The 26431-nt window shown below is 42.0% G+C and overlaps 1 protein-coding gene across 1 annotated transcript in view; it reads right to left on the bottom strand.

The window, feature by feature from the left end:
- The window catches only part of LOC124612894 (centrosomal protein of 290 kDa-like), a 220283-nt gene that overhangs the window by 168333 nt on the left and 25519 nt on the right, over window positions 1–26431 (bottom strand). The window contains exon 9 of the mRNA XM_047141357.1: window positions 4692–4827. Within this exon, the coding sequence (XP_046997313.1) occupies window positions 4692–4827 (136 nt within the window). The remainder of the gene's footprint in view (window positions 1–4691; window positions 4828–26431) is intronic.

Below are 26431 nucleotides of genomic sequence, written 5' to 3'. Positions count from 1 at the left end.
GTATACCGGCAGGGTATGCTGCGCAGTCAGGTTCAGGAATTATGGAACGACATTCGACACCACGGAATGGATTCAGCGGAGCGAGACAGTGATATTACCAGGACAAAATCCGCGGCCGGAACACATATACAAGAGGAAGATTCGCTGGGACAATGCATGAAAATACGCTCGCCGTCGTTCCTGGCCGATAAACCGGAACTTTGGTTCTCCATATTAGAACTGGCATTCATGCATAATCGGGTAACTGATGACCGGGAAAAGTTCATGATAGCGGCAAACAGTCTGGATGCCAGGGCAGCAATATTGGTTGAAGAAATAATTAGACGGCCAGCGGAAACACAGCAATATACAACATTGAAGGGCTTTTTAATAAGCCAGCTTGCTACACCGCTAGATCAAATACTCTGCCAGGTGTTGCGAGGTGAACGTAGAGGTGACAGAATTCCCTCCGAATATTGGAGGCATTTGCATGGAATTGTGACGGAAAATGAATTTTCGAACACTACACTTCATTCCGTTTGGGCAGCACAGTTTCCGTCTGCAGTAAGAGTAGCTGTGGCAGGGAATGACGGATACGATATACAAGCACTACTCCAACTCGCCGACAAGGTTCATGCGACGGTTGAACCCAACAAATTCTCTCAGTATAGCAAATGTGGAGGCGACGGCAGAAGAATATGAAGCGGCAGTGATTGATAAGCAGTGGCACGCTGTTACTGGTACACAACTTCAAAAACTCAAGGAGCAGCTAGATGGGCTGCAGAGGCAGATGGAGGCATTGAGAGCTACCGGTTCAGAGGTCCTGCCGACACATAAGGACAGCGGACATGCCGGGAAGGAGCAGTAGTGTTGGTTTCATCGACAATTCGGGGAGCGAGCCTCTAAGTGCATTCTACCGTGCAGTCACGCTCACCGCATAAATAACATGGAGACTATAAGTACAGATGTCTCTTCATTAACAGTATCTCGGCAACTTTATGTTCGAGATGTGACGGCTTCATGTTATTATTTGATAGACACGGGGTCTGATGTCAGCACGTGGCCAAAGAGGAAATGTACTTCCCTCAGTGACAACACATTGTTTTGCCTCAAAGCTGTAAATAAACAGCCCATAATGACGTATGGCAGTTGTGTCAAAGAAGCGAATTTAGGACCTAGTATTATTTGTCACTAGACCTTTGTCATTGCAGATGTGGCAGAGTGCATATTAGGAGCAGATTTTCTGTATGCATTCGGTATTGCGGTGGACATTCGGTTATCGCAGCTTAGAAGGGGCAAAGAGGTGGTGCCTGGTCATGTAGGAATAATCACAGCGAAAGTACACAGTTCGGTTGGAGTGACAGAAGTATGCCGACTTAGAGAACCGTCAGTGCAGCCGATAGCCATGGTGGCCCATCATACAGTTCACCACATAAACACCATGCCTGGGCCTCTGGTCTCCCTCCGACCGAGAAGGTTGGCCCCAGATAGATTTGCAGACACAAAAGCTGAGTTTGAAGAGATGTTGGAAATGGGAGTGATACGAAGATCTGATAGTGCATAGGCCTCGCCTTTACATTTAATATGGAAGAAAGATGGAAGGTTGTTGAATACCCGTATGATACCTGATCGGTATCCGGTTCCCAACATTCGCGACTTTACAAATAAATTGGCCGGATCTGAATGTTTCAGTGTAGTCAACTGTAAAAAAGCATACCACCAAATACTTTGTGGCTGTCAGTGACATATCGAAGACAGCAGTCACTACACCTTTCGGTCTTTTCGAGTTTTTGCGCATGCAATTTGGTTTAAAAAACACTGCACAGAAATGGCAACGTTTCATCGATGAGGTGCTGTGAGGGCTAGATTTCACTTTCGCCTATTTAGACAATATACTGGTGTTCTCAGAGACAGCAGCCCTCCACAAAGAGCACCTCCTGACAGTTTTCGAGAGGCTACATACTTGGGGTGTAGTGGTGAATGACACCAAGTGCAGTTTGCGTAAAGATCAGGTGACTTACCTGTGTCACACAGTCTCAGCAGCTGGCATCCATCCTTTGGAGGAGAAGGTCAAGGTTATACAGCAGATGCCTCGCCCGTTAGATTTGCAACAGTTGCGGAGGTTCCTAGGTGTTTTAAATTTTTACCGCAAATATCTGCCAGGAGCTGTGGCTTTACAAGTGCCACTCACGGAGGCTTTGGCGGGCACGAACACCGGGAAAAATCAGAAGCTACAATGGACATCAAGCATGCAGCGCATGTTCGAGCGAATCAAGGAAAGCCTAAAGCAAGCGATTTTACTAGCTCACCCAGAGAAAGATGCGAAGCTAGCTATTGTTGTTGATGCAAGTAAGGTGGCGATTGGGGCAGTGTTGCATCAGTGGACTGCTGGTCACCGGCAGCCTTTAGGATTCTTCTCCAAGAAACTCACAGACCCACAGCAGAATTGGAGTGCGTATGATAGAGAGCTGCTGGCTGCTTACAAAGCCATAGAGTATTTCTGTCCTTACGTGGAAGCCAGACCATTTACATTGTTTACAGATCACAAACCGCTCACTTTCACATCCTGCAAGCATACGGATACTTTGTCGCCTAAACAATTCAGGCAACTGGAATATATAAGCCAGTCCACTACTGATTTATGACATATTAACGGGGCAGAGAATACGGTGGCAGATTACTTCTCATGAGTTGCGGCAATAAAGTATTCAGTAAACTATGCTACAAAGGCGAGAGAGAAGAAGGATGACGCACACCTGCAAGTTTTTCGGCAGAGCACGCCCACCGGGTTGAAGTTAAGAAAACTGTGCCCAGAAGGTGAGACAATACAATGGTGCGATACCTCACAGGAACGGCCTAGATCTTTTGCGTCGGAGAGTTTGCACCGGGAAGTATTCGAAGGGTTACATGGTTAGGCTCATCCAGGACCCCAAGCGAGTGTAAAATTAATGACAGAGCAGTTTCATGTTGCCAGGAATTAAGAAAGACTGTCGGAAGTGGGCGCAGACGTGTCTCGATTGTCAGCGATGTTAAGTGGGATGCCATGTGAAGAAGCCAGTAGGTAAAGTTGACGGGCCAACTGGTCATTTTGAACATGTGCATCTACATATTGTTGGACTGTTGCCAATGTTCGAAGGCTATTGGTATCTATTGACGGCAACTGACAGATTTACGAGATGGGCATAAGCAATTCCCATTTGAGACATATCAGCAGAGACAGTCAGTAGGGCATTCTCGACAACGTGGATAGCACGGTTCAGATGTCCAGTACATGTCACGATGGACCAAGGATGTCAGTTCGAATGCTCCTTGTTCCTGGAGCTGGCAAACATGTGCAGGTTCTGCCGTCACCATACCACAAGTTATCATCCAGAAAGCAACGGTATGGTAGAGCTGTGGCACTGAACACTTAAGGCTGCGTTAATGTGCCATGGTGAGAATTGGTCAGGAGCATTCCCACTAGTGTTACTAGGCTTACGCACTGTTTTCAAACCTGACCTCGGAGCATATACAGCGGAATTAGTATATGGGGAAGCCTTATGCCTATCCAGAGAGTTTTTTCGGAATGGTACAGGCGAGACGGATCAACCGTACTTGTTAACAAGGGTAAGGGCTCAACTGGCCAAGCTTAGGCCACAAACAGTGACAAGGCATGGCGTTAGGCTGTTGTTCGTACATCGGGAATTGAGCAAGTGCTCGCATGTAGTGTTGCGAACCGAGGCAGTCAGAACTCCATTGCAGCCGCCATATACGAGACCTTATAAAGTACTACACGGTACAGACCAGGCCATGACTATCCTAGTTCGCGATAAGAGTGTTACTATGTCAATAGCCCGGGTGAACCCGGCTCACTTACTGCTAGAAGATGTAAGACAAGAAGAGGAGGTGGGCCTGCAGCAAGACGAGGGGCACCTGCAGGGTGCAACAGATGGTAGGACAGCGAACCGGATGAAGCTGCGAGAGGATACGATGATGGAGGAAGTATAGCCGGAAATTCACACAAGATCCGGGCGAAGGGTCTGGTACAAGTTTCCACACATTCCTGGAGCTCCGTTCTTCAGGGAGGGGGCTGAGTGGGAGCACACAGACGAATAGTTGAGTGCGCACAGTACAGGGGCAGCGGCAAAGTCTCTAGTGTGCACATAATCATTTACTCTTTGCTTTGTTTTTGTTTTTGTCTTAGATGTTCTATGTAAATGTCTGGCTCATTGCTTCACAATAAAGTTGAACATTAAGAATACGAACGAGTCTATCATTAATAGAATGGAGCTATGTAGTGGCTACAAGTTATTTTATTTATGCACTAATAAAGGATTTCTGCTGTCTTGAAAAATCAATCAGATCTGAAACTGGAACAGAGATTATGCTAAATGGCAGATAAATAAACAAAAAACTGTTGAAACTTTTTTTCTTTTCGTGTGTCTATTACCTTGTCATCAGATAATCCGTAAGAAAATGAAGTCTTGTTTGAACAAAAATCTGAATTACCTTTAAATTTGTTCACTCTGATTTGTGTACATGTCTGATTGCTTGAAAACATGGATCACAAAATTCTAAAATCAAATTTTTAATTTTATAAATGGCCCAGTACACATTTAGTACACAAGTGAACAAACACGACATTTATATGAGAAAATTACCATACATTCAAAAGAGTTTGTGAGGCAGAAGAAATGGAAAGAGAAAGGGAAAGAAACAGAGTAGTACCAGACCTCTTCTGCCTTTCGTTTGGCATCTTCTTCTGCATTCCTTAGGCTTTCTTCCAAAAGCTGCACTTTCTCCTCTGATGACTGCAGCTGAGATTTCAGTTGCTGAATAGCATCACCATTTGGCAAACTGTTCTTTTCCCTGAAAAGAATTTGATATTAATATACTCATTTTAAATGATTTACATATACAGCCAGAACATAAGGCACGAAAGCAATTTCCATATACACTTTTGCATCCATGTCTGAAGTTCACAGTTATATTCTGTTCCTGTCTAAAAGTATAAAATGGAAACCTATAACACACAAAACAAGAGGTTGTAAAACAACACAAACTTTAAAAAAGTCACTGAAAGTATATCTGTCCTGCTACCCATTCAATGACTTACATGAATGTGTAGATTTGTTTTTCCAAATCAATGTTAGAATGGCACACTTCAACAAGTGTACTAAAACATGACTTCACACTTATGAACATACTGACTTTCGTGTCTCCTCCTTGTTTGTATATCCAGTATGTACTCTCAGTTGCAAAGTGTGTAAATAATACAATTCAAATAGCAGTTGCTTCTCTATGTATATGCTCACCGAGAGAAATGCAAAAGAAGACTGAAAAGAAACTGCAGGAGAGCTTTTAATTACATCTTAGTGAAAATTGAGTAAATCAGTCAGGGTAGATCTTAATATCCAATCCTGAAGTGCAGCTGTTAGTAGCCATGATGTAATAATCTTGATAAATCACCAGTTTGTGGAGAACAAATATGGATGAGGTGCTCATTAACTCACACCACAGACAGTATGGTGAGTCAATGTCTCCAAGCCTTCACATTCATCTTCAATACGTAACCAGTCACACAGACATTTGTAACGCCGGAAATGCATATCCTCCTATTTCCATCTATTGTACTGTAAATTTTTTCCTTATTTTGTTACCTGAATATATGACATTTCTGTGCCTTTATATATTGTAATTGTTTTACTATTTGTATATATATATTCATGCATTTATGTCGATGTATAATTGGTTTGTTTTGCGAATATTATTTGTATTTTACGCTGGGTCTTGCCTAGGGAAAACTTCTATCGAACGATTACATCGATAGGTCGTGTGAAGAATCAAAGTGTGTAGGATCTTTGGTAGTGTTAACTCTGCCGCGTGGAGCGCGGGAGGTGGGAGTCTGGTGGGAGTAGCGAGTGGAGCAGGTGTTGTGTGACGCTCCCGCGAGTTGCCGCGCTTTCGGGGTTTGGCAGCATGTAATTGCGCTCGACTCGCGATGATAGTTTCTGACATGGTGTCGCGGACGGGAAGCATTAGCTGGCGCACATCAAGAGCCCGTTTCGCCTGGTGACCATGTCGAGAAGAAGGCGCGCCAACATCCAGCTTCTGCAACAGCGACGGCCGACAATGAGTGACTGTCGCCACATCCTCGATCGACGGCTTCAAACCTTCAATCAACCAACAAGGAAGACTAAAAGCACGTAAAGTTTCAGAACTGTATGGCAGACCTCAGCTTTTCAAATTGTTCCATTTGCCTCGCAAAATTACAGCAACTTAGCATGAACCTTTGTTGCTCATTGTCCCAATTGCACTGCCAAGCAGGGTCCCTTCCTTTTCCGAAATGAACCCGAGTGTCGTTGAAATTCAAACGCCAGCATTAAAATAATATAATTAGATTTCACTGCTTTAATTTCAAAGTTCAGTAGCTGGCTACAATATTTAGGTTACACGAGCACAAATTTAGAGTGCGAGTTTTGTTAGCATATTTTAGCTTACCTGTGACTGCAGCTCAGCTTGGTACGTACTAAATTTTACTATTGTTAATAGTTCAGAATCATTTAATTCAAGTTCAAAGTAAAATCTCTTGTTTCTAAATTGCGTAGAGTCAAGTTGCTTTTGAAATAATTGTTGAGGTAGTCCAAGACTAACCGTATTTTACTGGATTTCGATGTGCTTCAGAAAGAAAGCTCACTATTAACTTCAGTCACTAAATTAACTTTCGATTTTCCGGTTTTATTAATTCTTTTGCTAAATTAAGTCAGAGTGTAGCGAAATTTATTACTTCTGACAAACATACAGTTTTCACACTACACGTGTCAACCTTCAGTTGCCACGCTTCTAGTGTTAATTATATGTGTAATAACCTTTCTTTTTCAGTTACTATAGTAATTGTCCTTAGGACTGGCGACCGTGATTTCCCCCAAATCTCAAATATCTAATTACCGCTAGTTAATTGTTAACGTAACGGCCGCACATTTACCTTCTTTATTAACTTTACCCCTTTTCAAAATTAATTTCCACCAGTTTCATTTGCATTTTTCCTTTCATTTAGATGTAACCCTTTCCTCCCTCTTTACCGATAGATTAACTTCGGTGACGATTGCTTTTCCCAAATTTCCATTAGGTACACGCGGTTTAATTTTTCACTGTCATTAAGGTCGATAAGTGAGGGGGGAGGTTACACGTGGCGACCTGGTGCCAGGACAATCTTCAAATTTGAGGTTGTTCTGGACACGAATTTTGCATTGTGCAAATCTCGTAACAAACTACTGGTTACGAAATGGTCGATACGGCAGCGAGAATATTCGTGTGAGGAATTCTAATTAGAGTTGAGATTTTGCATTTATATTGAAAATTATTAAAATGAGTGAAGGCAACAATTACCAAAATTTGGTACACTTAGATACGGAACAATCGGTCGAACAGTGGGAAACGCGCACAGCGGTACCCATTGTTCCGGGGCAGGCGGCGAACATGAAAGATGCGACCGCCGAAACGCAACAAAGAGCAGAAATGGAATTCCAGACTTTAGAAAATGTTTCGGAATCGGATGTGAAAATCAAATCTGAATCCCTTGATGACGAATACAGGGGGACAATGAAAGAGGAAGCCGCTACGGAAGTAAAACCGGTGGTTTCCGGGAATTTAACTGATTTATTGAATGTTTTGACTAACGAAATCAAGAGTCAATCGGCAGAAATTAAAGATCAGGCTGCCAAGCAAGAAGCTCAGGCTGCCGAGCAAGCAGCTCTGGCTGCCGAGCAAGTAGCTCAGTCTGAAAAAATTGAACGAATGCTAGACAATCAGAACAAAGCTATTAATGTTGTTAACAACAATGTTGAAGTTGTTAACACAAAAGTTGATAAAATCAAAGACGATATTGTCGTGATTAATACCGAAATCGGTAACCTTAAACAGGAAATGATAGGCGTTCAGGCGGAAATTGCGAGCATAAATACTCGTTTTGATTCCGAAATTAGCAGAATCGAGAAAAGTGTAGGAGACGCAGTTGCTCCGATCATCGAGAATAAGGTGACGGAACAAATTCAATTAGTGAGAAAAGAGGATCAACAGAAGGTGGAAACGTTAAAGGCTTTAGTATCCGAAGTAGATACCAAAGTGACGAAGCAGGCTAACACCTGCGAAGAGAAAAAGAGGGAAGTGGAAACGCTTGCGACAACCACTTGCCAAGTGATTACGAGGGTGTCGGAATTAGAAAGGAAACTTGACGAAAAACAGAGCTATGTGCCAATCTGTGCACATAGTTCGGAGTTGTTGACGAAAGAGGAGCGGTTCGACCCCTTGAAAAAAGGCGGTATACACCCGACGGATTTCATTAAAAATTGTGAAAGAGTTTTACCCAGATCATGGACTAATGAGAGAAAAATTAATATGGTTATTGATGTGTTGGCTGGTGATGCCAAGCGTTGGGGCTTAAACCTTAACATTACGAACCTGACTTTTGACAAGTTTAAAAATTTGTTTCTGGCTGAATACTGGTCAGAGCAAAAACAGCAAAGTGTCTGGCGCGAATTTGTCGTATCGAGGCCTTTCGATGCGAATCCGCACGGCTCGATGAAGGAGTTTTGTGAGGGCTGGATCCGCAAGTTGGAATATTTGCGTGATCGCCGCACGGAATCCGAAATAGTCTGGGAACTCTACAAGAAGCTTCCAGATGATACAAAACGCTACATAGGAAGCAGTTACAAGACAATCAATGATTTCCTAGAAAGAGTTGAGGACGAGGACAATTGGCGCAATAATCGCGACGGTGGTAGAGGCCGTGGTAACAACAACGGGAACCACACCAACGATAACCATGGGAATAATGCATACCGCAACCATGGCAGCAATAACAATAATGGTTCGGACCGTAATAACAATCGGTACAATGCAAATAATAACCGGAATGACGGAAACCAGTATCATACTAGCGTGATACGGGCTGCGCAGAATAGTAATAACGCCAGAGGGTGTGACCAGCCGCCTCAGCAGTATCCGGGGAGCGTATCTGCTGGGACGAGACAGGGAAACCATTAGCCGCGCCGGTGAGGGGCCGACCGGGCGTGGAGAAATTTTGGCGGCCCAATAACAGGAGAAAACCCAGGTGTCGTCGTTATCAAAATTCCGTATGGAATAATCAACGGCGGGAGAGTGTGCCAGTGTTAGGAGAAAGGAGTGCGCCCACAAGTAGTAGATCAGCTGTAGACACGGCAGTAGGAAGTACATTCACTGTCAGTGAGAACAATTTAAGTAGTGTTCCGGAAATCGATTATAAAGTGGCAGCTGTAATACCCACAGCGGAACTGGAGATTGAGTTTAAGAATGATTCGCAGGTGTTGAAAGAACATCAGATGTCGGATAAAACGTCCGTCATCGAGCGAGGAGATGCAGAGAGGGATGAGGTCTGGTTAAGGCAGTTCGGTCGCTTATACGACGAACTAAGAGATTATAGGGGCCTGTACGGGAGAAGTGTTTATGGGGAGCGCGGGCAGGATTTTCCGCGTCTCGTCCCGCAGGAAGATAGTGTTTGTGAAGTGATAGAAAGTTCTGGCCCTAACCGGCAGACTTTACTAGAAATAGTTGATGTTAATGGGGAGCACGAGCAAGATTCGTCGTGTTTCGTCCCGCAGGAGTTGGATGTTGAAGTAGTAACGGAAAGTTCTGGCCCTGACCGGCAGACTTTACCGAAAGTTATGGTGTTAGAAGCGGCCGACCCATCCGACGCAAAGCTCCAGTTTAAACATTGCGAAAGTATTGAGGAGAAAGATTACGAGAATTTTAGTGATAGCCGGACACGATTGGTAGAAAAGCATGTGGATTACAGCGTGTAAGAGGTTAGAGCTGACATTATACGGCCAGACGATAGCAGTGTGGGTTGCGCAGATCTAGCGGAAGTAATTGCAGAGACTACTGGGCACATTCCTCCAGGTAGATTGGCAGATGAGATCAATCTGGCCAAAGAGGAATCAACGAAGGTGACAATTAGTGAAGTGATAGCAAAGCAACACTCACTAGTTGACGAGTTACAGGAAAAGGTTTCGGTATTGGAGGTGAAGCTACAGACTAAGCCTCAGGACAAACGTGTTGAAATTAAAACTGTATGTGAACAGAGGCTGAAAAAGCCGCCAGATAAGCCGAATTTAGGATCAAAGCCGGATGGTTGTTTCTGGAATGACATGGATATAGACGAGGATTTATTATGGGAAAATAAAGAAACAGTCGAGGACAAGTGTAGACAGATAGTAGTGTCTGTTAATATGCACGAACTACAACTAAACGTGTTGATTGACACCGGTGCAGAATTGAGTGCTGTATCTGGGAAAATATTTGAGTTACTGAAAGACAGACCTGGCATCCTAGTTATGCCAGTAACAGGAGTGAAAATTGTCGGTGCTACTGGGAAGGCCAGTAAACCGGTCACAAAAGAGATTTTTGTCAACTTCGAGATATGTGGGGCACGAGTTGAACAAGAGTTTGTCGTCGTGCCAGACTTAACTATGGAAGTAATTATCGGCTTAGATTGGCTATTAAAGTACCGTGCAGTGATTAATTGCGAAAGCAAAACTTTGACATGTACGTCCCAAGATAAAACAATAGTAGTTAGTTTTGACGAGGCAGGAGACGGTGTGCATAGGCAGTACCAGCCTATACACATTGTTAACTGGCCGGATGACATTGACGCAGGAATGAATTTGAACTGCTGTAACGTGAGGAATCTCGGCATTGACAAAAGTGTAGAAAGTGAATTGGAAGAGGTAATCAAATTCCCTCCACGGATTGACATTAGTATGGGTGTGAAAAAAGATCGTTTGCGAGAAGTAATGAAGCTAAGAGCCGATGCACGCATACGTCGTCATGACGCTAAAGCGCGTTATGCTAAGCTCTAAATTTAAGTTTGTTAAAGAAGTTGTAATTAACAAGTAATTAAATTTTACTAAATGACTAAGAGAGAGTGATTATTAATCAATCGAAAAATCCAAGCTGCTAGTTTAAGTTTTCAGCTGAGTCACAGTAGATTAAGCAATGTAAATATGATTTTGTAACTAGCTGCAAGATTTCATGAATATGTGTCTTACTAGTCATTGCCGATGTACTTAGACGCTGTTTTAAGTTTCAGGCTAGTACATGCGTGTGATGATGGACAGTGTTGAGTTATCCACTGTGATAGTATTAAGGGACTCCTTGAGATTACTCGGGAGTAAGTTTTTCCCAAAGAATTCAGTGAAGCGGACGTTCTGGAAATGCCGTTACACAGGGCGAGTGAGATCAAGCGTGCCGCACAGGCGGGCGCAACAATACTGGCGAGACGGAGTCGCTGTAGGCTCTTGTGCCGTTGTCGGCATTCTTTGTACTTGCGAGTACGAAAGGCGGAATAGTTTTTCTTCCCGGACAGCTGATGTGAAAGAATTCTGCCACAATATTTATGTTTTTTTTTTTTCGATCTGATGTGTGTTATTTTCTTGTTTAGCGTTTAATGGACTCCTATGACGAGAATATTAATTATAAAAGGGTTACGTAAAAATGTGTTTTCTATGTAATTAATAATTAATTTGCGTATTTTGATCTACCTGTTTTTATGACCATGTACTCTGATTAATTTTGTAAATAGAATTCCATTTCTTGATAGTGTTACGAATTTTGACGATTTTGGAATAGCTAAACCATTTCTATGTTTTCAATGAATTTTAATATGTTGTCAACCTGTTTTATTTTATGCAAGATGACAGAGTGGAATAAGATTAGGAGTGTCTCCACTCAATTATTATGGTCTAAAGATTGATTTATGTTTCATTAGACGAATGCTAAATTCTGTTGACGTTTTGAGCATATGCATTTCCGCTGTTTCTTTTTTGGGACATTTTCTGAGTCTGTTTAGGTTACACGAACATCCTCAGACAATGTGGGGCACGTGTAACGCCGGAAATGCATATCCTCCTATTTCCATCTATTGTACTGTAAATTTTTTCCTTATTTTGTTACCTGAATATATGACATTTCTGTGCCTTTATATATTGTAATTGTTTTACTATTTGTATATATATATTCATGCATTTATGTCGATGTATAATTGGTTTGTTTTGCGAATATTATTTGTATTTTACGCTGGGTCTTGCCTAGGGAAAACTTCTATCGAACGATTACATCGATAGGTCGTGTGAAGAATCAAAGTGTGTAGGATCTTTGGTAGTGTTAACTCTGCCGCGTGGAGCGCGGGCAGTGGGAGTCTGGTGGGAGTAGCGAGTGGAGCAGGTGTTGTGTGACGCTCCCGCGAGTTGCCGCGCTTTCGGGGTTTGGCAGCATGTAATTGCGCTCGACTCGCGATGATAGTTTCTGACATGGTGTCGCGGACGGGAAGCATTAGCTGGCGCACATCAAGAGCCCGTTTCGCCTGGTGACCGTGTCGAGAAGAAGGCGCGCCAACATCCAGCTTCTGCAACAGCGACGGCCGACAATGAGTGACTGTCGCCACCTCCTCGATCGACGGCTTCTGACTGTCGCCACCTCCTCGATCGACGGCTTCAAACCTTCAATCAACCAACAAGGAAGACTAAAAGCACGTAAAGTTTCAGAACTGTATGGCAGACCTCAGCTTTTCAAATTGTTCCATTTGCCTCGCAAAATTACAGCAACTTAGCATGAACCTTTGTTGCTCATTGTCCCAATTGCATTGCCAAGCAGGGTCCCTTCCTTTTCCGAAATGAACCCGAGTGTCGTTGAAATTCAAACACCAGCATTAAAATAATATAATTAGATTTCACTGCTTTAATTTCAAAGTTCAGTAGCTGGCTACAATATTTAGGTTACACGAGCACAAATTTAGAGTGCGAGTTTTGTTAGCATATTTTAGCTTACCTGTGACTGCAGCTCAGCTTGGTACGTACTAAATTTTACTACTGTTAATAGTTCAGAATCATTTAATTCAAGTTCAAAGTAAAATCTCTTGTTTCTAAATTGCGTAGAGTCAAGTTGCTTTTGAAATGATTGTTGAGGTAGTCCAAGACTAACCGTATTTTACTGGATTTCGATGTGCTTCAGAAAGAAAGCTCACTATTAACTTCAGTCACTAAATTAACTTTCGATTTTCCGGTTTTATTAATTCTTTTGCTAAATTAAGTCAGAGTGTAGCGAAATTTATTACTTCTGACAAACTTTCAGTTTTCACACTACACGTGTCAACCTTCAGTTGCCACGCTTCTAGTGTTAATTATATGTGTAATAACCTTTCTTTTTCAGTTACTATAGTAATTGTCCTTAGGACTGGCGACCGTGATTTCCCCCAAATCTCAAATATCTAATTACCGCTAGTTAATTGTTAACGTAACGGCCGCACATTTACCTTCTTTATTAACTTTACCCCTTTTCAAAATTAATTTCCACCAGTTTCATTTGCATTTTTCCTTTCATTTAGATGTAACCCTTTCCTCCCTCTTTACCGATAGATTAACTTCGGTGACGATTGCTTTTCCCAAATTTCCATTAGGTACACGCGGTTTAATTTTTCACTGTCATTAAGGTCGATAAGTGAGGGGGGAGGATACACATTGACTGACTGCTAGAAAATAATACTGACCTAATACTTGAGGGATCTACTGTCACAATAACAGATGACAACTGGTCGTGTGGATACCAAGCTCTGAGATTCAAAACCACTTAAGACTTGGACTGAGACTTCTATAAGCACATATCTGACAAGGTTTAGTACTGTTCACATGTCTTGCCAAGGTTTTCATGCTCTGGTTGACAAGTTAGTCATGGGTGGAGTTGTGAGAGGGTCCATTGCATGTGCAAGTTGCTGGGATGGTGGTTATTCAGCCAGGGTGAGTGAATATTGAGAATAGTGGTTTGAGGGAACTTAGGCAAAGTCATCAGACTATGGGTACATCCAGTAATTCCTTAGGTTTGGCCAAACAAATAACAACATGGACCTCAGAAAGTGAACTGTCTCTACTAACTTTTTTTGAGGGACAATAAACTGTGTAACTTTAGGATCCAAAGACTGATTAGTTGAGTTGGAAGAGGAGTTCAATACGATCAAATGGAACAAATAAGCAAATCTTACTTCAAAAAATGAACAAAAGATATCCCATGAAAATCATTTGAATTCATGAACCACCGTGCTCACTCTGACAGGAAAGCAGAATACCACTACAGAGAGTTATACTAACATCTACATCTACATCCATACTCCACAAGCCACCTGACGGTGTGTGGCGGAGGGTACCTTGAGTACCTCTAACGGTTCTCCCTTCTATTCCAGTCTTGTATTGTTCGTGGAAAGAAGGATTGTCGGTATGCTTCCGTGTGGGCTCTAAGCTCTCTAATTTTATCCTCATGGTCTCTTCGCGAGATATACGTACGAGGGAGCAATATACTGCTTGACTCTTCAGTGAAGATATGTTCTCGAAACTTCAACAAAAGCCCGTACCGAGCTACTGAGCGTCTCTCCTGCAGAGTCTTCCACTGGAGTTTACCTATCATCTCCGTAACGCTTTCGCGATTACTAAATGATCCTGTAACAAAGCGCGCTGCTCTCTGTTGGATCTTCTCTATCTCTTCTATCAAGCATATCTGGTATGGATCCCACACTGCTGAGCAGTATTCAACCAGTGGGCGAACAAGCGTACTGTAACCTACTTCCTTTGTTTTTGGATTGCATTTCCTTAGGATTCTTCCAATGAATCTCAGTCTGGCATCTGCTTTACCAACAATCAACTTTATATGATCATTCCATTTTAGATCACTCCTAATGCATACTCCCAGATAATTTATGGAATTAACTGCTTCCAGTTGCTGACCTGCTATTTTGTAGCTAAATGATACGGGATCTATCTTTCTACATATTCGCAGCACATTACACTTGTCTACATTGAGATTCAACTGCCATTCCTTGCACCATGCGTCAATTTGCTGCAGATCCTCCTGCATTTCGGTACAATTTTCCATTGTTACAACCTCTCGATATACCACAGCATCATCCGCAAAAAGCCTCAGTAAACTTCCGATGTCATCCACAAGGTCATTTATGTATATTGTGAGTAGCAACGGTCCTACGACACTCCGCTGTGGCACACCTGAAATCACTCTTGCTTCGGAAGACTTCTCTCCATTGAGAATGACATGCTGCGTTCTATTATCTTGGAACTCTTCAATCCAATCACACAATTGGTCTGATAGTCCATATGCTCTTACTTTGTTCATTAAACGACTGTGGGGAACTGTATCGAACGCCTTGCGGAAGTCAAGAAACACGGCATCTACCTGGGAACCCGTGTCTATAGCCCTCTGAGTCTCATGGATGAATAGCGCGAGCTGGGTTTCACACAAGTCTTTTTCGAAACCCATGCTGATTCCTACAGAGTAGATTTCTAGTCTACAGAAAAGTCATTATACTCTAACATAATATGTGTTCCAAAATTCTACAACTGATCGACGTTAGAGATATAGGTCTATAGTTCTACACATCTGTTCGACGTCCCTTCTTGAAAACGGGCATTACCTGTGCCCTTTTCCAATCCTTTGAAACACTACGCTCTTCTAGAGACCTACGGTACACCGCTGCAAGAAGGGGGGCAAGTTCCTTCGCGTACTCTGTGTAAAATCGAACTGGTATCCCATCAGGTCCAGCGGCCTTTCCTCTTTTGAGTGATTTTAATTGTTTCTCTATCCCTCTGTCGCCTATTTCGATATCTACCATTTTGTCATCTGTGCGACAATCTAGAGAAGGAACTACAGTGCAGTCTTCTTCCGTGAAACAGCTCGGGAAAAAGACATTTAGTATTTCGGCCTTTAGTCAGTCATCCTCTGTTTCAGTACCATTTTGGTCACAGAGTGTCTGGACATTTTGTTTTGATCCACCTACCACTTTGACGTAAGACCAAAATTTCTTAGGATTTTCTGACAAGTCAGTACATAGAACTTTACTTTCGAATTCATTGAACGCCTCTCGCATATCCCTCCTCACACTACATTTCGCTTCGCGTAATTTGTTTGTCTGCAAGGCTTTGGCTATGTTTATATTTGCTGTGAAGTTCCGTTTGCTTCCGCAGCAGTTTTCTAACTCGGTTGTTGTACCACGGTGGCTCTTTTCCATCTCTTACGATCTTGCTTGGCACATACTCATCTAACGCATATTGTACGATGGTTTTGAACTTTGTCCATTGATCCTCAACACTATCTGTACTTGAGACAAAACTTTTGTGTTGAGCCATCAGGTTTTCTGTAATCTGCTTTTTGTCACTTTTGCTAAACAGAAAAATCTTCCTACCTTTCTTAATATCTCTATTTACGACTGAAATCATCGATGCAGTAACCGCTTTACGATCGCTGATTCCCTGTTCTGCGTTAACTGTTTCAAATAGTTCGGGTCTGTTTGTCACCAGGTGGCCTAATATGTTATCGCCACGAGTCAGTTCTCTGTTTAACTGCTCAAGGAAGATTTCAGATAAAGCACTTAAAAAATTTTCACTGGATTCTTTGTCCCTGCCACCCATTATGAACGTTTGAGTCTCCCAGTCTATATCAGGCAAATTAAAATCTCCACCCAGTGGAAGTCAGTGGGGAAGTCTACTCGAAATATTTTCCAAATTATCCTTCAGGTGCTCAGCCACAACAGCTGCTGAGCCAGGAAGCCTATAGAGACATCCAATTACCATGTCTGAGCCTGCTTTACCATGACCTTCACCCAAATTATTTCACACTATTGCACTTCTTATTGCTATAAACACGCCTCCCCCTTCACTGTCCAGCCTGTCTCTGCGGTATACATTCCAATCTGAGTTTAGGATTTCATTACTGTTTACATCTGGTTTCAGCCAACTTTCTGTCCCTAGTACTATATGGGCATTGTGACCATTTATTAATGAGAGCAGTTCTGGGACCTTTCTATAGACGCTCCTGCAGTTTATTATTAGCACATTAATATTGTTATTCCCTGTTGCATTTTGCCTACTCCTACCTTGCCGCGTCTCAGGAGGCGTCTTGTCGGGCCTAGGGAGGGAATTCTCTAACCTAAAAAACCCACATGTACACTCCACAAGTACTCCGCTACCCTTGAAGCCACTTCCGGCGTGTAGTGCACGCCTGACCTATTCAGGGGGACCCTACATTTCTCCACCTGATAGCGGAGGTGGGAGAAATTTGCAGCCCAGATCTCCGCAGAATCGTCTGAGCCTCTGGTTTAAGCCTTCTACTCGGCTCCAGACCAGAGGACCGCGATCGGTTCTGGGAACGATACTACAAATAGTTTGCTCAGATTTCACCCCACGAGCGAGGCTTTCTGCCTTCACCAATTCCGCCAACCGCCTGTACGAACAGAGGATGACCTCTGAACCCAGACGGCAGGAGTCACTGGTGCCAACATGAGCAACAATTTGCAGTCGGATGCACTCAGTGCTCTCTATCGCCGCCGGCAGGGCCTCCCCCACATCTCGGATGAGACCCCCCGGCAAGCAGACAGAGTGAACACTGGCCTTCTTCCCCGACCTTTCCGCTATTTCCCTAAGGCCTGAAGACGGCTGACCGCGGCCATCAACACGTTCAGCTGTTCGCGAACAGTGGCCAGCTCCTCCTGCGTCCGTACACAGCAGTCACACATCCTATCCATCCTAAGAAATCAATTCACTGTAGAGAGTTAATCAACTTTTAACTAGACTGCTAATTCACTAAAGGCGGCTGATAGTTGACTAAACTGTGGTTGCTAGACACTTCTTGTAGAAAACAATGAAAATAGCACTACCTGTCTCTGGACTGTATTGAAAACAAACACTAGCACTACTGGCACTGTGGTTGACTAAAGGGACTCTCTCTGACTGTATTCAAAACAAACACCAAATCTATGGAACTATTAATAGCACTCGACAATTAAAGCTTCCTAAAAGCAAATACACACGGAAGAAGAAGTGACAAGTAAGAAAAATACAGTTAATACTTAAATTAACGTAGCTTGCTGCACAGCAGACGTGAAGCAGACGGCAGTTACGACGACACTCACGATCTAAGGAACCATAACTGATTTAATGAGCCATTTGCGGTTTCACCTTAATGCGGCTTGTACTGAGACACGCATGGCTTAATCTTTGAGACAAGCATATGACTACTGGCAGGATCAACTAAATTATAAATAACACCAAATTCCACTAAAGATGACAATAAAACATTTTGATACAACAGCTGGACAAAACATAAAGAGCTGTCCTTCAGAGGGAAATATATGGTGTGACACTACAAACGACAGAGGTCACACCCTAATACAATTTTATGGAACGAACAACATGTCGACCTAAACACTTTCTTTTAATAGATAAATAGAAAACAGATCTGAGAAGGACCACACAGAAATAAAAATGAAATTCACAGTTTTCATCAGACAATTAGGAAACTATTGAGCACGTGATGAATTTCAGAACACCATACACTAATGAGATCCAGAGTAACAATACATAAGTAACTATAAAGAACCAACGCCATCAAGCAGAAAATTGAAAATGGAGATTATTAAAACTTATTTAAGTATGGTGAGGCAAACCACATTACATTAAGAAACAAGTTCACCTTCTAAGAATACTAAGATTATACAGATACAAGTGAAAGAGCAAGTTTTTACAGTATTTCTCCACAATAAATAAAGGTGAAGTTCATCTGAGCTATTCGTTATGTGGCAAAAAAGGTATGGGTGGAAGGAATCTAATGCATGGCATTACATCATAACGTAGGACAATCAGCAAATTTCATCGAGGAAATCCTTCATAGGGCCAAAGTTGGAAATATTCTGAACTTAAAAGAAGAGTTCTTTTGCTTGTACAAAATAAAGGGAAAGATGGGGTAACTATCTCTCAACAAACAATCTAGTTAAGTGCCTCGCAAATTGCAAAGACCTTAAAATACGACAGAGTATTCCAGGGTGGTATCGGTGTGGGATGCGGGCTTATGCATAGAAGTGGCTTCCCTATCCAACGCAGTACTTCACTAGCACAGAGTCTGCTAAAAGATTTTACTGTGACTGCTGTCAGTAACCAAAGGTGCATAATACAAGCTGTTCTCTTAGCCCAGTCCTCGGCATTGGATTGAAAACACTGATGTGACACATATCTTTTGAGCAAGCCAAACATTATGATAGTTAACTATAAAGGGCTGAAATTTATCTCATTAAGAACAACTGGAAATAAAAAAAAGGAAGAGTGGTACTGATGGTAGTAGTTACTGCAGAGGCAGAGTGTGCATATTCAGCAGATTTGTTGAATTGTGGATTTCCGCTGCTTCTTTAATATTATTGGGGTAGTAACATCAACAATGTAAGTAAAGATTGACTGATACTTTCCATAAAGAAGACACATTAAGTAGCAGACAGGAACAATTAAAAGACACTTACACAAAGCTTTCAGAAAAAAAGAAAGGAAAAAAAAAACAACAACAGAGAAACACACACCATTCATGCACACAAGAAAGTACACCTCACGCACACATGACCACCACATCTGGCAGCTCATGCTAGAATGCAACTATCATGTGGGATGTCAGCAGCAATCTGGAGGGGATGGGGAAGGGGAGGGATGGTAGTGCACAGATGGGTGGCACAGGAATGCTGTCTGGTGGAGTGTGCAAGGACTAGAATGCCAAAGGCACAGTGTCAGGAGGTTGTAGGGCAGAGAGGTGAGGAAAAAAGAAGCAAAAAGGACTGGAGTGGGGAAAGATGGGCAGGTGCATTGAGAGAGGGTGGCAGACAAAGAGACTGGGAGACGAGAATGGGAAGGAGATGACAAGACAGTCGATGTGGAAACTGCAGCTCTGCTGCAACCATTCACAGCTTTTTATAGTGGTATGACTATCAACCAGCTGTTCACCAGGATGAATTGCCACCACCTAACTATGGCCAAAAGCAAAGTAGACCACCCTGCGACACATGTACCTGAGCATAATGTGCTCGATTTCTGTTGTTCCGTGCGTTCGTACAGCAAGGTCGCCTGACATGAGATGCGGCCACCACCTTCTCGAGCACCGTGTGCCAATGCTCCAGTGGCAGCAGCACGGCATACTTAAATGTGGCACAGTGAGGTTGCTACAAGAGATGCAGCAGTCATACCGCTGGAGGCTATGGAGCCAATCAGGACGCAGCTCCAAGTGATTAATTCGCAATGTCACGGCCCGGAAGGGGAGTCATCTGGTGGGGCTCCTGGGGTAAGGAGCAAGTCTCCTCTCAGTCGCAACACTATTACTCTGATAGTGTTTACAGGAGATGAACTTTGGCTAGGACATGAGTGACTATGCTGAGTTATGTTTCACCTTGTTTTCAGGATAAATCTTCTAAGTTGTAATTAGTTCCGACTTTCCACTTGGCAGTTTGTACCTGTGACACAACAAATTCAATGGTTGCTTCACTACTCACGCCATCTGGACCCTCCCATCCAACACCAGATTTCCTGAACTGTGCAGATGGGAATTATCCTTACAACACATTCTCTGCTCCCATAACTACCCCATCCTCAACCTATGGTAGCATACTGTACCCACACCCTCCACCCAACAGTTTCCATTCCCACTGTCCTATCATCGCCTCCCCATTTTTGTCTCCCAGTCTCTTTTTCTGCCACCCTGTCCTAATGCACCCACCCATCTTTCCCCACTCCAGACCTTTTCGCTCCTTTTTTCCTCACCTCTCTGCCCTACAATCTCCTCACACTGTGCCTTTGGCATTCTAGTCCCTGCACACTCCACCAGACAGCATTCCTGTGCCACTCACTTGTGCTCTACTATCCCCCTTCCACGTCCCCTCTAGATTGCTGCTGACATCCCACATGACAGTTGCATTCTAGTCTGAGCTGCCAGAGTTGACAATCATGTGTGCGTGAGGTGTACTTTCTTGTGTGTATGAATGGTGCATGCTTCTCCGTCGCTCTTTTGCTGATGAAGGCTGTGTCTGAAAGCTTTGTGTAAGGCTGTGCCTGAAAGCTTTGTGTAAGTGTCTTTTAATTGTGTCTGTCTGGAATTTAACATGTCTTTTTTTGTGGTAAGTGGCAGCAGTCTATCTCTTCCTAAACAGTTGAACTTACTACTTTCCATTGTTTAATATCAGGATAGTGTTATTAAAGAAGCAGTGGAAATTCGTAGCTCAATAAATCTGCAGAACAGAGACACAGTATACCAACTTAGTACAGTGTGTAATCCAGCACTGGCCATGTTAAAATCAAAGTAACCACAAGGAGAACTGCTGGTCATGCAAGGGATGATATTACAGTGAGGATATAGATATTTGGATGACAATGGTGGTGATAGTTATATACTAGTGTGGATGCGTATATGGCCATGCTAATCCAGACAGAGGGCACTGAGGCAGTCGACAACAGTGTATAGTATGAATAACAAGCTTTGTGCATGTGGAAAAGATCTCAGTTCATTGTTAAACTGGCGGTGTACCTGTCTTTCCCAGTATTGGGCAAGATATCTTCATTATTGGACACCGAATTTGGCACCTTCACAGCTCTGCATTTCCTGCTTAGACTGACATAAATAGGGGGTTTCAGTCACAGCTCAGCACTGTGTCCATCACACCAATGAAATACTGTAGGAATTTTACAATGACAGCCAATGTCTCACTTGAGAACCATTTCTACAACCACAAAGAAAATTGTACAAACATTACAAGATTTCTTTTTATGTTTATTCAAGAGACAAACCAGAAATATAGTTAATAAAAATATTCTGGCAGTAATGCCACCCAATCCACAAAGAATGAAAAGGTAATAGGCAAGGATTGTGTTTCAATAGATATGCTTGAACCTGAAGGAAAAATAATACAAAAAGAAATTCCAAAATTAGTCAGAGACAGTCTGTGGAAACAGACAAGACATTAAAATACTATAGACATGTCAGCCCCCTCACTGTAGCACATACAATATTCAATACAATATTAAAAACAAGGCAGAAAAGTAGTGGGTTTCACCTAAGCTAAGCAATGAAGTACAATTTTGGAAATTAATTTTCCGATATATCTCAATAGGAAAGTTTACACTCAGTGTGCATTAAAAGTTGTGACTTATAGCAGTAAGACATGAACTTTAAGAGTGAAAATCATTCAGCAATTGAAGGTTACTCAGTGGTTGAGGAGAATACATGTAATGGGAATTACCAGGCAAAAGAGGTAAACAAGCTAATGGACCAGTGAACAGGTAGTGAATGACAGGGACTAGCAGAGAGAGAGAGAGAGATCAGGAGGTTGTCAGAATGAAGGATATGTTACAAGTATAGTCTCCACCAGCAAAATTCAGTAAAGATCTTCCTGGGAGGAGGATTCAGGTGGCAGATGGCACAGTGAAACAGATCACACTATCTTACATAGCATGCTCTACAACTGGATGGTCGGTTATTTAATTATATGTCGGATAGATCATCTGAACAATTCTTTCACTGAAATTATGTGGAATGTCAGTTTACAGGATATGTATACATTATTATCTGTATAAAGAATTTGGATGACAATCTGAGCAGCCGTCTTAGATTGTTTGCAGATGACGCTGTCATTTATCGATTAATAAAGTCATCAGAAGATCAAAAAAAAATTGCAAAATGATTTAGAAAAGATATCTCAATGTTGCGAAAATTGGTAGTTGACCCTAAATAACAAAAAGTGTGAGGTCATCCATGACTGCTAAAAGGAATCCATTAAACTTTGGTTACACAATAAATCAGTCAAATCTAAAGGCAGTAAATTCAACTAAATACCTAGGAATTACAATTACGAACAACTTAAATTGGAAGGAACACACAGAAAATGTTGTGGGGAAGGCTACCCAGAGACTGTTTTTTATTGGCAGGACACTTAGAAAATGTAACAGATCTACTAAGGAGACTGTCTACACTATGCTTGTCCGTCCTCATGTAGAATACTGCTGTGTGGTGTGGGATCCTTACCAGATAGGACTGATGGAGTACATCGAAAAAGTTCAAAGAAGTGGGCAGCACAGTTTGTATTATCACGAAATATGGGAGAGAGTGTCACTGAAATGAGACAGGATTTGGGCTGGACATCATTAAAAGAAAGGTGTTTTTCGTTGCGATGGAATCTTCTCACGAAATTCCAATCACAAACTTTCTCCTCCGAATGTGAATATATTTTACTGACACCCAAAATACAGGAAATCGGAGCTCGTACAGAAAGATATAGGTGTTCTTCTTTCCGCGCGCTATACGAGATTGGAATAATAAAGAATTGTGAAGGTGGTTCGATGAACCCTCTGCCAGGCACTTAAATGTGATTTGCAGAGTATCCACGTAGATGTAGGTTAGTGTTAATATTAATGAATACAGTATTATTTTCAGTCCGACTCATACTACTACACTTACCATTTTTTTAATAGCTGCCAGTTTCTTAAGTACAAATTCATCAATGGAATAGAATGAGTAGTTGTCCAGGAGAGAAATGACTTTAATTTACACCTAAAACTTGCTTTGCTACCTGTCAGACACATTATATTATTGGGCCAATGGTCAAAAATTTTTGTTGCTGCATACTGAATTCCTTTCTGAGGCACTGCCTGCTTTAAAAAAGGGCCCTAAAGTCTCAAATTGTGATGGATTATTTATGATAAATTTAATTAATGAATATATGTATTGTGATGGTGGAGGTAAAATGCTTAGCTCTTTGAAGAGGTACTTACATGATGTCCCTGGGTGAACAGCACATTATTACTGCTACTTGCTTTTGCAGAACCAGAACTTTTTTTCTAAGTGATGAGTTACCCCAGAAAATTACTCCGATCAACATTACTGAGTAGAAATATGCAAAATATGTCAGGCGTTTGGTACATTTGTTTCCAGCATTAGCAATTACACAAAGAGCAAAACTGGCTGAACTAACTTGCTTGATAAGCTTAGAGTAATATACTTCTTCCAGTTCAAGTTTTCATCAATACATAACCCAAACATTTGGAGCATTCTACCGTACTTACTGACTCCTGAAGCAAGGGGAAACTACAGCTTTACTGTATGATTAAATGATGATGGTGTCCTCTTGGGTAAAATATTCCGGAGGTAAAATAGTCCCCCATTCGGATCTCCGGGCGGGGACTACTCAAGAGGATGTTGTTATCATGAGAAAGATAACTGGCGTTCTACGGATCGGAGCGTGGAATGTCAGATCCCTTATTCAGGCAGGTAGGTTAGAAAATTTAAAAAGGGAAATGAAATGGTTAGGTTAAAGTTAGATATAGTGGGAATTAGTGAAGTTCGGTGGCAGGAGGAACAATATTTTTGGTCAGGTGAATACAGGGTTATAAATACAAAATCAAATAGGGGTAATGCAGAAGTAGGTTTATTAATGAATAAAAAAATAGGAGTGTGGGTAAGCTACTATAAACAGCATAGTGAAGGCATTGTTGCGGCCAAGATAGACACGAAGCCCACGCCTACTACAATAGTACAAGTTTAAACGCCAACTAGCTCTGCAGATGATGAAGAAATTGATGAAATGTATGATGAGATAAAAGAAATTATTCAGGTAGTGAAGGGAGACGAAAATTTAATAGTCATGGGTGACTGGAATTAGACAGTAGGAAAAGGAAGAGAAGGAAACATAGTAGGTGAATATAGATTGGGGGCTAAGAAATGTAAGAGGAAGCAACCTGGTAGAATTTTGCACAGAGCATAACTTAATCATAGCTAACACTTGGTTCAAGAATCACAAAAGGAGGTTGTATACATGGAAGAACCCTGGAGATACTAGAAGGTTTCAGATAGATTATATAATGGTAAGACAGAGATTTAGGAACCAGGTTTTAAATTGTAGGACATTTCCAGGGGCAAATGTGGACTCTGACCACAATCTATTGGTTATGAACTGTAGATTAAAACTGAAGAAACTGCAAAAAGGTGGAATTTAAGGAGATGGGACCTGGATAAACTGAAAGAACCAGAGGTTGTACAGAGTTTCAGGGAGAGCATAAGGGAACAACTGACAGGAATGGGGGAAATAAATACAGTAGAAGAAGAATGGGTAGCTTTGAGGAATGAAATAGTGAAGGCAGCAGAGGATCAAGTAGGTAAAAAGACGAGGGCTAGTAGAAATCCTTGGGTAACAGAAGAAATACTGAATTTAATTGATTAAAGGAGAAAATACAAAAATGCAGTAAGTGAAGCAGGTAAAAAGGAATACAAACGTCTTAAAAACGAGATCGACAGGAAGTGCAAAATGGCTAAGCAGGGATGGCTAGAGGACAAATGTAAGGATGTAAAGGCTTATCTCACGAGGGGTAAGATAGATACTGCCTACAGGAAAATTAGAGAGACCTTTGGAGAAAAGAGAACCACTTGCATGAATGTCAAGAGCTCAGATGGAAACAACCCAGTTCTAAGCAAAGAAGGGAAACCAGAAAGATAGAAGGAGTATATAGAAAATCTATACAGGGACGATGTTCTTGGGGACAATATTACAGAAATGGAAGAGGAGGTAGATGAAGATGAAATGGGAGATACGATACTGCGTGAAGAGTTTGACAGAGCACCGAAAGACCTAAGTCGAAACAAGGCCCCGGGAGTAGACAACATTCCATTAGAACTACTGACTGCCTTGGGAGAGCCAGTCCTGACAAAACTCTACCATCTGGTGAGCAAGATGTATGAGACAGGCGAAATTCCCTCAGACTTCAAGAAGAATATAATAACTCCAATCTCAAAGAAGGTAGGTGTTGACAGATGTGAAAATTACCGAACTATCAGTTTAATAAGTCACAGTTGCAAAATACTAATGCAAATTCTTTACAGACGAATGGAAAAACTGGTAGAAGCCGACCTCGAGGAAGATCAGTTTGGATTCCGTAGAAATGTTGGAACATGTGAGGCAATACTGACCCTACGACTTATCTTAGAAGAAAGATTAAGGAAAGGCAAACCTACGTTTCTAGCATTTGTAGACTTAGAGAAAGGTTTTGACAATGCTGACTGGAATACTCTCTTTCAAATTCTGAAGGTGGCAGGGGTAAAATACAGGGAGCGAAAGGCTACTTACAATTTGTACAGAAACCAGATGCAGTTGTAAGAGTCGATGGACATGAAAGGGAAGCAGTGGTTGGGACGGGAGTGAGACAGGGTTGTAGCCTCTCGCCGATACTGTTCAATCTGTATATTGAGCAAGCAGTAAAGGAAACAAAAGAAAAGTTCGGAGTAGGTATTAAAATCCGTGGAGGAGAAATAAAAACTTTGAGGTTCACTGATGACATTGTAATTCTTTCAGAGACAGCAAAGGACTTGGAAGAGCAGTTGAACAGAATGGACAGTGTCTTGAAAGGAGGGTATAAGATGAACGTCAACAACAGCAAAACAAGGATAATGGAATGTAGTCTAATTAAGTAGGGTGATGCTGAGGCAATTAGATCAGGAAATGAGAGGCTTAAAGTAGTAAAGGAGTTTTGCTATTTGGGGAGCAAAATAACTGATGATGGTCGAAGTAGAGAGGATATAAAATGTACACTGGCAATGG

Source organism: Schistocerca americana, chromosome 1 (assembly GCF_021461395.2).
Source record: "Schistocerca americana isolate TAMUIC-IGC-003095 chromosome 1, iqSchAmer2.1, whole genome shotgun sequence".
In the NCBI taxonomy this organism is placed as follows: domain Eukaryota; kingdom Metazoa; phylum Arthropoda; class Insecta; order Orthoptera; family Acrididae; genus Schistocerca; species Schistocerca americana.
Note: the sequence above shows the minus strand (reverse complement) of the source record. Positions and strands in the feature narration are given on the sequence as shown.